Source organism: Scyliorhinus canicula, chromosome 3, assembly GCF_902713615.1.
Source record: "Scyliorhinus canicula chromosome 3, sScyCan1.1, whole genome shotgun sequence".
Lineage (NCBI taxonomy): Eukaryota > Metazoa > Chordata > Chondrichthyes > Carcharhiniformes > Scyliorhinidae > Scyliorhinus > Scyliorhinus canicula.
Genome location: NC_052148.1, coordinates 255,770,556 through 255,788,256, shown reverse-complemented (window position 1 = coordinate 255,788,256; position 17,701 = coordinate 255,770,556). Strand labels below are relative to the sequence as shown.

At 46.2% G+C, this 17,701-nt stretch overlaps 1 protein-coding gene across 1 annotated transcript in view; it reads right to left on the bottom strand.

Annotated features, from left to right (window-relative positions):
* Nucleotides 1-10,645, bottom strand: part of LOC119963462 (rod cGMP-specific 3',5'-cyclic phosphodiesterase subunit beta-like) — a 77,011-nt gene extending 66,366 nt beyond the window's left edge. Inside the window, exon 1 of the mRNA XM_038792623.1 lies at nt 9,990-10,645. Coding sequence (XP_038648551.1) covers nt 9,990-10,451 — 462 coding nt within the window. The 5' untranslated portion in view covers nt 10,452-10,645. The remainder of the gene's footprint in view (nt 1-9,989) is intronic.
* Between the last annotated feature and the right edge of the window lie 7,056 nt (nt 10,646-17,701).

Here is a 17,701-nt window from a genome sequence, read left to right as displayed (position 1 = left end):
CATCACAGGTAGCTGAGATAAATACTTTGGATATATTTTAAAAGAAAGATAGGTAAGCACATGAGGGAAATAGAATGATGTTCGATGAAATGGGGCTGTTGGTGCAGGAGAGGAGGTTGGTGTGGCTGCATAAACATAATCACAAATGCGTTGGGCTGCTGAATAGCCATTTCTCTGTAATTCTGCTGCAAAGTATTGATCTCCTCCATTAACAACATTAAGAGCATTCAGCCATCCTACAATAACTGGTGATGTCACAAAGTCTGGACGCATGCTATTCCCTGTGTCTGTAATTGTTAGTGAGAGCACTGGAAAGTATTTTAATGAACAGACCATGTACAATCGTATGAGACCAGCAAATCACTTTCAAAACACCACCAAGTGCAGAGTGGTCAATATACTGGACTGCGCTATCTGCCTCACTATTGAGCGTAAGGAGAATGTTGTTAGTCACTTTGAATGGCAGAGCAGGCTCGAGGGGCTGAATTGCCTACTCTTGCTCCTAGTTCTTATGTTCTAATTTGGGTTTAACTCCACTAAACACAATACATGTACCATCATACTGCCAAACGCAATACACCTTATTATCACACTATCAAACACAATACACATATTATCACACAACCAAATACAATTCACCATATCATCTTACTATCAAACAGTCAACCATTTCAAAACTCCACCGAACATAAATACACCACACCCATCAAGTTATCAATGGAACACATCACACCATTACATTACCAATCTGAAAACACAGTAACATAATGCCACGACACTGAGGACGAGCAAAATAGAGGCTGTCATTGTTCATCAAAACTAAAGAGTGAAATGGCCAAACACTTCATTCAGCTAAAAAACACTGAGACAAAGAAAGGTGTCATATCCCTCATGGGATTGACAAGATGGCAATGATTAAACTCCCCTTGAGCCTCGCCGAATATGAGCTCCCCATTAAAGGGGACGGGGCACCTTGAACCATGTGTAGTTATCTTCTGTATAAAGTCAGCCAATTTGTTTACCAATGGGAGAGACTCACCTGTGATTTTGTGTGCTGTGTAAATAATAGTTATTGTGGTGGGGGTTCCTTCGTGGCCTACAATGAAAGGATATTTTGAACGATTATTGGAGGGACTCCCTATTGCAACTCACATGGGGAGAAATGATTTGAGGAAAGAAGAATCGCCAATAATGAAGCAGTCCCTATTGACCCCTTGAATTATCCCTTTTATCCAACATACTCTAAGTAACTGCATCTCTGTTGCACATTGATAATCATACATTTGCTGGCATTTTTCCAAATGAGTGAGTTCCTCAGTAAACGTCAACGCATCAACACATCTGGCTATTTTTCCTGACAAGACACAGGTGGCATTTCTATCAATTGCAGCAAGGTTTAGACCATCCCAAATAGGTGAAAACCCAACCATTTCCCATTGACCTTCAAAGGCACCAAGTCTCTCACTGCCTATATCTTGTGTATTGCCATTAGCCAGACGCTTAACTGGGCCAGGTCCCAACACTGTGCCCAAAGGAGCAGGCCAGAGACTGGATGATAAATGTCTCTAAACTCTCTTCACAATCTACATCATTCAAGTCAGGAGGAGTGGTGGAATACTCACTCCTTACCTGTAAAGATAACAACTGCAACAACACTGAGCAAACCTTCGGAGCAGAGCAATTAGCTTAATTGATGCCCCTTTCCTTTGGGCTCAATTATAGATGCACTATGGCTGCAGTACAGTATGTACATTTTACAGGACATACGGAAGAGACTCACCAAGGTAACTTTGGTAGTATCTACCCCCTCCCCTCCACTGTGACCTCCACCACTGGGAAGAGCAGGAGCAGTAATGTCATTTAAATATCATTACCTTCAAGTCACTGGGTCTACACTCTGGAGCCAACTACATTTGAGAGCACTTTGAAAACTCAATCAAAGAAGGACAGCTATGGTAGAGGCAGAAGGCTCACTAGTCAGGCAACTAGAAAAGTCCAATAAAAGCAATCTTGCTAGAGCCGCACACATCTCAAAAACAGATTTTTTAAAAATCAGGTTCCCTAAATGTAGACAGTGTGCTACATAGGTTATTGCTTCGGATTTCCAAATGAACAGGATCCTGAATCATACTGCCACGCCTATTTAGAACATAGAACATAGACCAGTACAGCACAGAACAGGCCCTTCGGCCTTCGATGGTGTTCCGAGTTTGTAAAGTTACTGCCATAGTAATAGGGTTATAAGACTTTGCGAAAACCTTTCCTGCAGTATTCATCATTTTATCATTTTATCAAGAAGATCGTTTTTGGCTCTTCAGAAAGTTCAGAGGCAGGCAGTGTGGTTCATCTGTGGCCCAAGTTCTATGGTATGAATATATTAATGGGAATAATGGGATCTTGTGCTGAGTGTGCATCATTTTATGGTGCAGTAAGAAGTCTCACAACAGCAGGTTAAAGTCAACAGGTTTATTTGAAACCACGAGCTTTCGGAGCGCTGCTCCTGAAGTGGAGGCAGGTTCACAATCACAGCATATATAAGAGAGACACAATTGCAAGACAAATACAGATTAGAATATGAAGAATGGTTGGAATGTGGGTCTTTACAGGAACAAACAGTGGGAGTGGAGCGAGAGGTAACAACAGGTAATTGAGGTGCAAATTGTCTCAACCCGGGGAAGTTAGTAGGATTCTGCAAACCCGGACAATATGGTGGGGGTAACATGTGACATGAACGCGAGATCCTGGTTGAGGCCATCCTCATGCGCGCGGAACTTGGCTACCAGTTTCTGCTCGCCGTTTCTGCGTTTAGGGTTAAAAAAATTAGGGTTAGTTGGACTTTAACTCGGTGTTGTGAGACTTCTTACTGTGCCCACCCCAGTGTAGCGCCAGCATCGCCACATCGTTTTATTGTGATTTTGGGTAGGCAATTACTGGTAAATAAATTTGTATCTCCGAATATGCAAATTGCTCACTTGTCAGTATGGTTCCAATATTCAATTTTCTCATGTTTAGATATAGAACATCTTCACCCTTTGGGCCCTCATTATGTGGAACTGCAATCCTAAATTAATCCAATATTCATCTCTGCTGTCTATAGTCTTGCCGTCAGCACATGAGAAATGTTAGGATCAAGAAAGAGTTTGCTTAAATTAGGGGTATTTATTCTTTTACAGATGTGGGTGTCATTGGTAAAGCCAGCATTTGTTGTCCATCCCTAATTGCCCTTAAACTGAGTGGCTTGCTGGTCATTTAAGAGGGCGGTTAAAAGTCAATCACATGTAGGCCATACTGGACAAGGACAGCAGATTTCCTTCCGTGAAGGACAGTGATGAACCATTGCAATATGTGTGTTGATAGCACAGTCATATGGATAGGAATCTGACTGTACAAGCATACTGAAGTTTTTTTCCACATGAGAATATTCATCAATTCTCCTCAGACAATTAAGGGTGTGTCAAAAATGTTTTGCAACTGTTCAGGTCATTGCTCAAACATTGTGGGCCCGATCCAATGCCCACGCTGCGCCAGAAAAGCAGCTCGCCGCGGTGCATTGTGGCCGATAAAAGCCGGGAGACCTCGCTCCCGGGATCTATCCGTCCGACAACGCCTCGCGAGATCTAACGCGAGGTCACTTTTTAGCAAATCTGCATTTCAGAGCGAGACAGGTAGTCTCACTTTAATGTGCAGATTCCTGGGGTGTCCGAGGCATTTGGATCGATCCTCTTCACCTCGGAGACCTCGGGCGAATGCTGTTTAGCACTGATCCCCACAACTGGGCAGAACAGATGCCAGCCTGGCACTGCCAAGGTGCCCAGGTGGGACATCCGGCGAGCGGAGCACCTTGGTGTAGAAAATGGGGCTATGTGCGGCTTTGGCCGTGTGTTCCCCGCTGAGATTCCTCATTCAACGTGAGTGGCGTTGTATAGCCATGTGTTTCTCGGATCTGCGGGCGTTGGGAAACATGCGGCTAAATACACCCGTTATAGGACTTTGTTCCATTTTAGTTATATGCTGTCCTTAGAAACTAGCATTTTCACTGCCTTTGGGATGTTTTACATTCAACTGCGGCATTTGAGCAGCAAATCACACCACACATAATGACCGTCTAAATATTTACCTATCTGTTGCAGGATGAGGACTCTCCAAAACATTTGCCTCAACAGGATGATTAGGGGCAGGATTCTCCGTCCATTCATGGCAACGGGATTCTCTGGTCCCACTGGAATGAATGAGAGATTTGGTTGAGCACCAAATTCTCCCTCCTTGCTAGCGGCGGCAGCGAGGTGCACCCGCAATGGAGAATCCCGTCCTTGAAGATACAGAACATTTCCTATGGGATTGTCAACACACAGGGTAACTGAGTTTCATCTGAAGGGGACAGCAGGCAGTAATGGATCCACCCGTGCATTATATACCCAGTCTGGTTTGATCTTTTAAAAATATTCTTTCTTTTTTTATTGTGAAACATTTTATTAAGGTATTTATAATTTTATAATAATAACAGTAAACAGTACAAATACAGATATAACCACAGTGCATAAACCATCTCCATTCCTAACAAATCCCACCTACCCGAAACAGAGAATAGCCTAATCCACCCCATCCCCCCCCCTCCCCCCCCCCCCCCCCTCCCTCCCACCGCCCCCCACCGCCCCCCACTTTTCTTATTGGCTCTGCTGACATTTAGTTTCCCCCGAAGAAGTCGACAAACGTCTACCACCTCTTGCCAAACCCTAGCATTGACCCTCTTAAGGCAAACTTAATTTTCTCAAGTCCGCGAAGCCCAGCCATTTCGCTAACCCAGATCTCTGATTTCAGCAGCTTAGAATCCCTCCACGCGAGCAATATCCATTTCCGGGCTACCAAGGAGGCAAAGGCCAAGACGTCAGCCTCTCTCGCCCCCTGGACTCCCGGGTCTCCCGACACTCCATATATCGCCAACTACGGACTCGGCACCACTCGGCCAGCACCTAAGAGTCAGTTATATTATAGTGGAGTTGTATATAGGTATGATCAGATGACGATGTTAGATTTCCTTCCTTAAAGGACATTGGTGAACTAGATAGGCTTTTATGACAAAAAGCATCACGGTAGCACAGTGGTTAGCACCATTGCTTCACAGCACCATGGACCTGGGTTTGATTCCCGGCTTGGTCACTGTCTGTGCAGAGTCTGCATGTTCTCCCTGTGTCTGCGTGGGTTTCCTCCGGGTACTCCAGTTTCCTCTCACAAGTCACGAAAGATGTGCTGTTAGGTGAATTGGACATTCTGAATTCTCCCGAACAGGCACCGGAATTTGGCGACTAGGGGATTTTAACAGTAACTTCATTGCAATGTTAATGTAAGCCTACTTGTGACACTAATAAAGATTATTATTGTATTACAATCACTGATGATTTCATGGTCACCATCAATGAGACTCGCTTTCAATTGGAGATTTTATTCCAATTCTCTCTAGTGGTGCACTCAGGCAGTCTATCCCGCTCTTACCACCAGCCATTGATGTGTTGGAACCATTTGCAGGTTGACACACTCAATCTGTTTGGCCACGTTGTGAATGCATCTTCCTTGACCGTCAAGTTATGGGTTGGGACTCAAACCCAGAGCTTCTGCCTTAGAGGCAGGGCGCTCCCAATGCCCATTGACTTCTTCCAGATTGTATTGCTGTGTTAGCCTTTGAACCCAAGTCCCTAACAAGCCTCTGGATTATTAGTTCAGTGACATTTCCACTATGCCACTCTCCCCCCATAATATCAGATAACGGGTGAGATTCTCTGTTCCCCGATGCCGATTTCGTAATCAGCAATTGGGCGGAGTATCCCTTTTGATGCCGAAATTGGATGGGGGGGAAGCCTGTTTGACGAAGGCTCCGTATGCTCCACCTCCTCCGAAACGGCATCATCGCAGTGCACGCCGCACAATGTTAGGACGGCCTCAGTGCATCATCTGAAGGCCTTCCCGTGATGCTCTGCCCCTGATGAGCAGAGTTCATGATGGCGTGGTTCACTTCTGGTCTCAGCTGTGTGGGAGCCTGGCATGGCAGCTGCGGACTGTGTTGGATGGGAGCCATGCTGCTGGCTGGGGGGGGGGGGGGGGTGAGCTTCCATGTGGGCTGGGGGGACTGGTGGGGGGTGGCTTGGGGATGGCCAGTGGGGGCACTATCTGGCAGGTTGGGTCCACGCACAGCCGGCATCATGTTTTACAGCGTAACCGCTGCAGGTCGCCGCCGTGCGCATGCGCAGCCACGGACCCTACCATTCTCTGGCCGTCTATTTTGCGGAGGCTGGGAGTTTTACGTGGTGCGGCTTCTAGCCCCTCACCAGTCGTGCTTGTATAGGCATCAGGTGAGGGGGCGGCGCTGATGTTTTTTCCACGTAAAATGTCACGGACCCTCCGCACTTAGCCACAGAATTGGAGAATCTGGCCCAAAGTTTTTTCGAAGATGAACTGAATGGTTTCATTCTGTGCAGTATCTTTCTATGATTCTATAATTACAGCTGCTTGTTTTTTGCTCTTGCTTAAAGTGAAAATTATCTTCGGCTGTTTAAGGTCAATTGCGACATGTCTACTTATTAATTATTCTTAGCTTATTCACGTTGGGGTGAAATGTCTTGTAACATGTTTCTCATTTTATTGGAAGCTACATTTTCCACACCTATATTACTCATTGTATTTAAATGCAAAGATGAAACAATTTTTGTCATAACCATAGATTTTTTGCATCCTAGTTGGAGGCTATTCAGCCCATCAAAGTCCATGCCATCTCTCTGAACAGCAATCCAGTCAATCCCATTTCCTGCTCTAGCTCTAATACCCTGCAAATGCACTTCTCTCAATGTAGGGGTGTGATGTAGGGATGAGATAGAAACAATACCTGAGCGAATCTGAAAATAGCCTGCCCATTCGTTGCCAAGATATCATGGGAAGAGTTAACGTTTTCTGAGGCAGAGGGAACAAAGGCTCAACTATGAGAGTACTCTTGAACATGGAAGGCAAAATATAAAACTAGAAGGGAAAAGTTGGAGAAAAAAAGCTTCACTTGTATAGGCATCAGCTGTGGCTCAGTTGGTAGCATTCTTGTCTTTGAATCATAAGGTTCTAGGTTCAAATCCCACTCCAGGGCTTGAGTGGAGGCATTAAGGCAGAGACCTCAGTTCAGTACTGAGGGCTGAACCTTTGGAGGTGCTTAGCTGAGGCCTGATCTGCCAGCTTGAGTGAATGTAAAAGATCCCATGGCACTACTCCGAAGAAGACAGGAGTTCCCCCTGGTGTCCTACCAGGGCAGCATGGTTGCAGTGCAGAGACTGCAGTGCTAACCACTGCATCACCTTGCTGCCCTCACGGCCCAAAGATGTACAGGTCAGGTGATTGGCCATGCTAAATTGCCCTTAGCGTTCAAAACGATTAGATGGAGCTACTGGGTTACGGGCATGGGGTGGAGGTTCGGGGCTTAAGGGTGGCCGGTGGCCCTTTCCAAAGGGCCGGTGCAGATTCAATGGGCCGAATGGCCTCCTTCTGCACTGTAAATTCTATGTTCAAAAGGTTAGCTGCTCGTTACCACGTTGCTGTTTGTGGGAGTGAGTGACTGCCATGTTTTCAGGATGACAACAATGGCTACACTTAAAAAAATACTTCATTAGTGTAATGTCCTTTGAGACATCCAGTGGTCGTGAAAAATCTTTAGTTTTATTCACTACAAGTGCAATCAAAAGCTGCTGCTTTGGAGGAGTTGAGCTGAGTTATCCAAGTTGAATGGAATTAATAAGATTCAAGCTGAAAAGGTAATCCCAGATATGATAACCAGGTCACAGGATTACATCAAGAGGATTGAAATCATCTCCAAGCACATTTTTGAAAACAACAGTTGAAATATCGTCACTAATTGCACCTTCTATTGGCAGTTTGTATTTTCATTTTATTTTTATTGCACGTTCTACTGCCAGCTTGGTTACCAGATACTGCATCTGACACTCCACGGGTTGTAGAAATTAAATGGAAATGGATCATTTAAGGCGAATTAGAGTTCACTACTGTTAGACATGCCATGGCCAAGTCTCAAAATAGATTTACCTGGAAAAAGTACAGTTCATTAACCAGTGAATGTTACACAAAAGATCTTCTTTGGGGTTTATTTTGGTATTTAGGTGGCACTACCTTTATAAACGCAACAAGTCCCGTTCATCCATTACTCTATGCTTGCTGGAATGCATTGACTCCCAGTAAACCATCATCTCATCCTCACATTCAAATCCCTCCATGGCTTAATTCCCCCTTACCCCTCTAACCCTTCCCAACCTACAAACCACAAGAATTCTGTGCTTCTCCAACCAGGGCCTCTGGCGAATCCACTACTCTCTTCCCCTATCATTGGTGTCAGCCCTTCAGTTGCCAGGGCCCCAAACTCAGGAATTATTGGGGCATGTTAGAGTACTGGCCGTGTTACTGGCCTAGTAATCTAGGGACCTGGACTAATGATCCAGGCACATGAGTTTAATTCCCATCACTACAGGTGGGCAAGTTAAATGCAAATAATTAAAACAAGTATGGAGGGTGGCATGGTGGTTAGCACTGCTGCCTCACGGCACTGAGGACCCCAGGTTTGATCCCGGCCCCGGGTCACTGTCCGTGTGGAGTTTGCACATTCTCCCTGTGTCTGCATGGGTCTCACTCCCACAACCCAAAGATGTGCAGGGTAGGTGGATTGACCACGCTAAATTGCCCCTTAATTGGAAAAAATAACGAAATAAAGAAAGAAAACAAATCTGGAACAAATAGTTAGTATCAATGATAATGACGATAAAACTACCAGATTGTTGTAAAATCCCATCTTGTTACTAATGTCCATCGGGAAAGGAAATCAGCTCTACTTATCCAGTCTGGCATCTATGTGACTCCAGACTCACATGACTCTTAGCTACCCTCTGAATCCTCCGAGCAAGCAAGCATGCCTATTCAAAAAAGGTGACTCAAGTGCAGTTAAGGGCTGGCAATCTCGCCTTTTCTGCGACCTCCGCATCCTGTGAATGGATAGAATTAAAACCCTCTCTCTCACCTATCTTGATGGCCGTATAATCAACTTCCTTTGCCCAACTTTGAGTCACCCTGACCCAATAACTCCTTCTACCTCAGTATCAATTTTTGTCTGATTACACTTCAAGAAAGTGCCTGAGGACGCTTACCAATGAGAATGTCACTGTGAAAATGTAAATTCTTATTCATGAAGTACCAACAATATTTGTGTTCAAATTAAAGCAAATGAAGTCAAACTGTTCACTGAAGATATCTAAGGTTTAATGATAAACATTTCTTCTTAGTTTAACCGTACAAAATTCATTCTGCAAACATTTATCAACTCATGCCTATTTCAGTTCCTTCATTTATCAAATGCTCAAATTTAGATACACAGTTAGTGAAAGTCATTTAAATCTTAATTCCGCCTGTCACATTGGACTGGGTAATCCCATTAATTAGCAGGCTCTGGCAGGCCAAACCATAGGCAGGCATAAAATAAAGCTACACTGCAGAAGGAGGCCATTCGGCCCATCAAGTCTTCACCGACCCTCTGAAGGGGCACCCGACCTAGGCCTATTCCCCATCCTATCCCTGTAACCCATCTAACCTTATGGATAATGAGGGACAATTTAAAATGGCCAATCCATCTAACCTGCACATCTTTGGACTGTGGGAGGAAACCAGAGCACTCGGAGGAAACCCACACAGAGAGCATACAAAATCCACATAATCACCCACGGTTGGAATTGAACCCGGGTCCCTGGCGCTGTGAGGCAGCAATGCTAACCACTGTATCACCGTGCTACCCTTAGCAGAATGACATTGACTGGAAGTCATTCCAGCGCATCAAAAATCCTTATCCTTTCATTTTTTATTAATATTTTCTCCTAAGGCAAGAAATGTTTTGAATCATCATTGACTGAATCAGAGATCGTTCTTTCAAATATTCACCATGTTGACATTTTTTTCAAACCTACCTTGGTGACATTCTGGACATTTATAGTTTTCTTGGTCTGCGCAACGCTTCCTACAATCCCCATATCCAGTGGGAAAACAATCTCGTGATCAGGATGAACCAAGCAATCTTCCATGACGGCATCCTTGTGAATGTTGAACAGCCTGGTGGCTAGCTCCCCTATGCCATTCCTTTGCCGGTACATGAAAACACTCATTCGGTCCGCATGGATCAGAATAGTAAGCCTTCGTAAAATTTTGAACACCACCTTTTCCATGTTTACGCTCTCTTGCATATCTCGGACAAGGTCAAAGAGAATTTCGCTCTCCTCCACCTGGCCAAATTCCTGAAAAGTGGTGATATTGGCGGAGTCCGCCCCCGCCCTCATCTGAGCGGCGGCTTCGGGGCGAAGTTTCTTCCCAAAGTACTGCTTGACAAATTCAGGATTAGAGTCCAGGAATTTTTCTGCAGCTTCCCTGTTCATGTTGGCGACTTCGGTTGGTTCGAGTGCCGCTCTACTAAATCTGATAAATTCAGTCAACCGTGGTGAATATTGTACACCAGGTTCGCAATAACTGCCGCAGATCTAGCTCATTGTAGCGCTTCTGCAAACACAGAATCTGCTTTGCTCACATTCTACTGTCATCAGCAAAGTATGTTCCTAATACTGTTGAAGGTGAACTGTTGAGCGTGTAGATTGTCTCAGAGAAACCTATCATGTGACACAGTAACAGCCAATCCTAGTCCCACCTCTTACCAGATCTTTAAGTAGAGAAGATCACTCCGAGGTGACTAATTCAAACCAGCTTTTATGTTGGGTTAGCGAAGGTAAATCTTAACTATAAAAGATCTCTATATTCTTGTTATTGTGTCTTGTTGGTGTTTCCTATTATAGTGCACAGACACCCCTTCAAGCTCTTTATTCATTCTTTGCTATTTAAATCTCCCATTAACAGAGAGGCTTTCTTATTTCTTCGACACAAATAATAAATGTGAGCCTGAAAGAAATCATGTAACTTTATCATAAAAACGAAATACGGCAGACATTGGAGATTGGGGGCTGGATTCTCCGATTTGGAGACTATGCCCCCCATGCCAGCGTGGGAATGATGGTGTTTTATGCCAGGAAAACTGGAGCAAAACGACCAGCGATTCCTCGTTTTGATGGGGGCTAGCAGGGAGGAAGCGGAGAGCACCCAGCTCTAGCTGCTGATATGGCCCGGAGAATTGCCGGGTCCATGGCCGTGCATGTGCACAGCGGAAGCCTGCTGCGACTGAGTCCGCAGCCACTACGCTGAGTTCCCGACGGGTAAGACCACCATGCCCTCACAGTCGGGAACTCGGCCAGTCAGGGGCGGAGCACCAGGGGCGGGCCTCAGGCAATGTCCTGAGGCCGTGGATACGTGGCGCAGCATACTCTCTGATATGCCGCTTTAGAGGGGGTGGAGCATCGTGAGGTAGGCGGACAAATGTTAAAGTCTGCTTTTGGGCAAGTTAAGTGGGGTGTTTCTTGGTGGCTGCGGTGCCAGGAAATACTCTGTTATTTAACGGCACACTGTCATTTTCTTTGGCCTCGGGGAATCTCTCCCCATCGAGGCCACACATAATAGGGATTTCCTGCTGGTGAACTGATTTTGCAACAGGACCAGCTGTTCGCAGGTCGGGGAGCCATTTTGCTCAGTAGCCCGACCTCCCTGCTATTCCCCACCTTACAAGCCCCTCCCCCCGCTTTATCAAGCCCCCTCTCACCCCCCCCCCCCAACCTTATTGAGAACCCTGTAATCTCTCCCTCACCCCTCTCCAATTGGAAAGGCCCCCCTGGGCCCGATCCCTGGCTGGTGCCAACCTGGCACTCGGGGACCTTGCCACAGCCAGCCTGGCAGCGTCAAAGTATCAAGGTGCCGGGGGAGTGCTAGGGTACCGAGGGGCTGGTTTAGCACAGGGCTAAATCGCTGGATTTGAAAGCAGACCAAGGCAGGCCAGCAGCGCAGGTGCAATTCCTGTACCAGCCTCCCCGAACAGGTGCTGGAATGTGGTGACTAGGGGCTTTTCACAGTAACTTCATTGAAGCCTACTTGTGACAATAAGCGATTTTCATTTCATTTCATTTCATGCCTTTTCCCCAACCACCTGAGGGTCTGAAATGGCCTGCGAGACCCCCGATGTGCCATTACACCTGGTCCACGTTTGTGTGGATCAGTTATAAACCGCACCCTGCCGATGCCTCGGGCACCGGGTGAATCCAGGTATTTAAATGAGCCGTTGGACTCATTTAAATATGCAGATCTGGATCTCATCTGGGGAGGGCGAGATCCAGATTACACCAGGCAGAGCGAGTCAGGTTCCATTCAGCCCGGCACCCGGAGCCCGATTTGGGGCTCTTACATGATTCACCCATTATGCCTGGATCTACGCCAGGGTGCTGAATCACACCCATATTTTCTGCTGTTTGATAGGGATAGTAATAAAGTCGATATGGGCTTGAAGTGGGAGACTGAATTGTCATCAAATAGGCTTTAATGATTCACCTCCCAACATTAGTGAATGGAGGATAAACAATCTTTTTAAATATAAGGCAGCACGGTGGCACAATGGTTAGCACTGCTGCCTCACTGCGCCAGGGACCTGGGTTCAATTCCAGCCTTGGGTAACTGTGTGGAGTTTGCACTTTCTCCCCGTGTCTGCGTGAGTTTTCTCCGGGTGCCCCAGTTTCGTCCTACAGTCTAAAGATGTCGAATGGCCTCCTTCTGCACTGTAGGAGATCTATGATTCTATTCTATCCTTTTGTAAAATATTCCTGATATCCATCTGCCAAAAAGGTGGGAAAAGTTTCAAGGTTTGTCATTTTGATTGCGAATCACCTTTTATTAAACGTTATTCACATTTTGAATTCATGTATCTGATTCATTGGAAACTTGTATTAAAGTTTAGATTGGTTATGGGTATAGAGTGAAGGAGAGGGCCTAGACAGAGTGCTCTTTCAGAGGGTTGGTGCAGACCCTTTGGCCGAATGGCCTCCTTCTGCACTGTAGGAGATCTATGGTTCTATTCTATACTTTTGTAAAATATTCCTGATATGCATCTGCCAAAAAGGTGGGAAAAGTTGCAAGGTTTGTAATTTTGATTGTGAATCAACTTTTATTAAACGTTATTCACATTTTGAATTCATGTATCTGATTCATTGGAAACTTACATTAAAGTTTAGATTTTAACTGTGGAAATACAAGTCTGACAGCAGCGAACTCAGTCAGCCACATAGGTCCAGAGTTAATTGTTCTTTTTAACCATTCTCAGTTGACGCCCATGTCTGACTTGGAAAGAATGATGATGGTAATCTTTTTATCAAACGTATCTTCACACCCACACCTTTTGCTCTTTGAGAATAGTGGGGAAGGATTCTCGAGCGGATTATCGGTCCGTTGAACTATGTTGAACGTCCCTTCCGTGACCAACAAGTCCCGGCATTGGACTTGAATCCGAAGCATCTGTGCCAGAGATAGGGACACTACCCACTGTGCCACAAGACCTCCTAAAAGCTGAGTGAAGTAAGAGAAAGGCAGACAAAGACATGGCAGGATGCGTGCTGAAATACAGGATTGAACCTTGAGATGAATACTGCCCAGACTGAGCTATTTCCTTATTGAATAGTTGGGTGGAAAAGGGCGGGGTGGGGGGGGGGGGGGGGGGGGGGGATTTGGGGGGGGGATTTGGGGGTGGGTGGGGGAGGTTGAGGTCATTAGTCTTCGCTGGGATTGTCTCTGTGTTGGTGCACTTGCTGGGGAGGAATTGAAAATTCTGGAGAGGCAATTCAAAGCTTAAGCTTGAGTTGTAAGCTCATCAGTGCTTTGGTGTGTAAGATCTAAGGATCCTGCAAACAGGAATTTGAATTTTGAGAACTTGTGCACACGATAAGTGAATCATAATGTTATCGGATTTTATTTTTGGTCGGAAGACCACAGAAAAACAATATGGGGGGCGATTCTCTGAGCCCCGTGCCGGGCCGGAGAATCGGACCAACCACGCCACGCGCTCTGACGCCGGCGCGTGATTCTCCGAGGTGTGGAGAATCGGCACCATTTGCGCTGGCGCGTTTGGCGTGGCGCCGGCCGTGGGAATCGGTGGGGCTGCTGATTCTCCGGCCCGAATGGGCCAAGCGGCCGCTCCGACACAGCCGGCGCCGTTCACCCCTGGTCGCTGCCGTCAGGAACTCTGCGCGAAGGTTCGGGGGATGGCCTGTTGGGGGGGGGGGGGGGGGGGGGGGGGGGGGGGGGCCTCTGATGGTGTCTGGCCCGCGATCGGGACCCACCGATCGGCGGGCCGGCCTCTCTGTCGGCGGGCCTCTATTCCTATAACCAACAACCCGCTATCGAGTGCCCCAGCAACCCATAATTCACCCATACCCACCATCACAGTTTCCAAAGTCAGATCGGCCTTCCTGAAAGTGAACCCACGGAAGGCGATGGGCCCGGACGGGATCCCTGGTCGTGCACTCAGAACCTGCGCGGACCAGCTGGCAGAGGTTTTCACAGACATCTTTAACCTGTCCCTACTCCACTCCGAGGTCCCCACCTGCTTCAAGAAGACCACCATCATACCGGTACCAAAGAAGAACCAGGCAACGTGCCTCAATGACTACCGCCCGGTGGCCCTGACGTCAGTTGTAATGAAGTGCTTTGAGAGGCTGATCATGAAGCGCATCACCTCCATACTCCCGGAACGCCTTGACCCACTTCAATTCGCATACCGTCGCAACCGGTCCACATCAGACGCCATTTCCCTGGCCCTACACTCATCCCTAGAGCATCTCGAAAACAAGGACTCCTACATCAGACTCTTATTTATTGACTACAGCTCCGCCTTCAACACCATAATCCCAGCCAAGCTCATATCAAAGCTCCAAAACCTAGGACTTGGCTCTCCACTCTGCAACTGGATCCTTGACTTTCTGACCAACAGACCACAGTCAGTAAGAATGAACACCAACACCTCCTCCACAATAGTCCTCAACACCGGTGCCCCGCAAGGCTGCGTACTTAGCCCCCTACTCTACTCCCTGTACACACACGACTGCATGGCAAAACTTGGTTCCAACTCCATCTACAAGTTTGCTGACGATACGACCATAGTGGGCCGGATCTCGAACAACGACGAGTCTGAATACAGGAGGGAGATAGAGAACTTAGTGGAGTGGTGCAACGACAACAATCTCTCCCTAATGCCAGCAAAACTAAAGAGCTGGTCATCGACTTCAGGAAGCATAGTACTGTACACACCCCTGTCAGCATCAACGGAGCCGAGGTAGAGATGGTGAGCAGTTTCAAATTCCTAGGGGTGCACATCACCAAAAATCTATCCTGGTCCACTCATGTCGACGCTATCACCAAGAAAGCACAACAGCGCCTTTACTTCCTCAGGAAACTAAGGAAATTTGGCATGTCCACATTAACCCTTACCAACTTTTACAGATGCACTATAGAGAGCATCCTCTCGGGCTGCATCACAGCTTGGTATGGCAACTGCTCGGCCCAGGACCGCAGGGAACTTCAGAGAGTCGTGAATACCGCCCAGTCCATCACACAAACCTGCCTCCCATCCATTGATTCCATCTACACCTCCCGCTGCCGGGGGAAAGCAGGCAGCATAATCAAGGATCCCTCCCACCCGGCTTACTCACTTTTCCAACTTCTTCCATCGGGCAGGAGATTCAGAAGTCTGAGAACACGGACGAACAGACTCAAAAACAGCATCTTCCCCACTGTCACCAGACTCCTAAATGACCCTTTTATGGACTGTCCTCATTAACACTACACCCTGTCTGCTTCATCCGATGCCAATGCTTATGTAGTTACATTGTATATCTTGTGTTGCCCTATTATGTATTCTCATGTATTTTCTTGAATTCTGTTCAATTCCCTTTTCTTCCCATGTACTGAATGATCTGTTGAGCTGCTTGCAGAAAAATACTTTTCACTGTACCTCGGTACACGTGACAATAAACAAATCCAATCCAATCCAATCCTCCACCAGAAATGTTATATCCCTGCGCCATTTTTGGGAAGGGATGCCGACGCCGGAGTAAAACACTCCGGTTTTTTCTCCAGCGTCGGCACCTAGACTCCCGTTGGGAGAATCCTGCCCATGAAATACAGGGTAATTCAGGGGATGCTGGAGCAGAGAGAACTGAGTGCTTATGTGCATAAATCATTGAAGGTGGCAGGACATGGGGAGAGAATGGTGAATGAAGCATACAGAATCCTGGGGTTTATTAACAGGGACATAGAATACAAAAGCAAGGAAGTTATGTTAAGCCTATATAAAAACACTGGAAGGCTTCAACCAGTTCTGGACACTAGATTTAGATTTGTTACCACATGTACCAAGGTATTGTTCTGCTTCCAGTCCAGGCAGATAGTTCCATTCATGAAAAACATAGGACATACGATAAATACACAATGTGAATACATAGACACAGGCATTGGGTGAAGCATACAGGAGTGCCATACTACTCAGTAGAGACGATGTGTGGAGAGATCATTTCAGTTCATAAGAGGGTCCTTCATGCGTCTGGTAACAGCGGGGAAAAAGCTGTTTTTGAATCTGTTAGTGCGTGTTCTTAGACTTTCGTATCTTCTGCCCGATGGAAGAGGGTGGAAGAGAGAATAACCCGGGTGGGACGGGTCATTGATTATGTTGCCTGCTTTCCCAAGGCAGCGGGAGGTATAGACTGAGTCAATGTATGGGAGGTGGACTCACGTAATAGACTGGGCTGTGTTCACGACTCTCTGTAGTTTTTTGCTGTACACTTTAGGTTCATGAGTCACATCACTTCCAAGTTTCATATTGTCCACAATTTTTTTAATTGTGCCCTGTGCACCAAGACCTAGGTCATTAATAGAGATCAGAAAGAGCAGGGGTTCTAACACCGGCCCTTGGGGAACTCCACGATAAACCTTCCTCCAGACTGTAAAACAACCGTTCACCAATACATTTTGTTTTTTGTCACTCAGTCAATTTTGTATCCATGTAGCTACATCCCCTTTCGTTCCATGAGCCTACCTTTGCTCATGAGTCTGTTGGGTTCTTCATCAAATGCCTTTTGGAAGTTCATGCACGCCATATGAACATGTTACGACCAGCCCCAGGTCAGGTCCCCAAAAGTTGTAGATTCAGGCGAGACGTCTCAATTTGTAACCATCTGGTTGGAATACCCCCAAATCTGTTACAAACCCAGGTGAGGAGGGATGACACCCTCTGCTGGTGGCAACATGGTTCAATCTAACAAGTTCCCTTTCACTCGGATACTTGTTCCACACACAAAAAAGGAGCCAATGTGACCAGACTTTCTTGAGTTAAGATAGACTAGGCTTATTAATGACTAAAAAGTTAAGTAGAAATGGTAAAACACATGCATCTACATTCATATGGATTATATACCTATAAAAGATTTTTGGACCCTTTTTCTCATACGCTATGATTCACTTATTTGCTTTTCCAATTCCTCTTTTGACCTTCTATCTTTGACCAGAATCTCAATTGTATTATTCATTAATATTTGATTCCAATTTATCAGAGTCACATCCATTCTTACTCCATTAATTGGCTTTCCCCCAGTTTATTATTCTTAGCCTGCATTGCACTTTTTCTATAACCAACCTGAACCTTATGATACAATGGTCACTGACTCCTAAATGTTCCCCTGCTAACACTTGACCCACCTCAATCCCAAGAACTGGG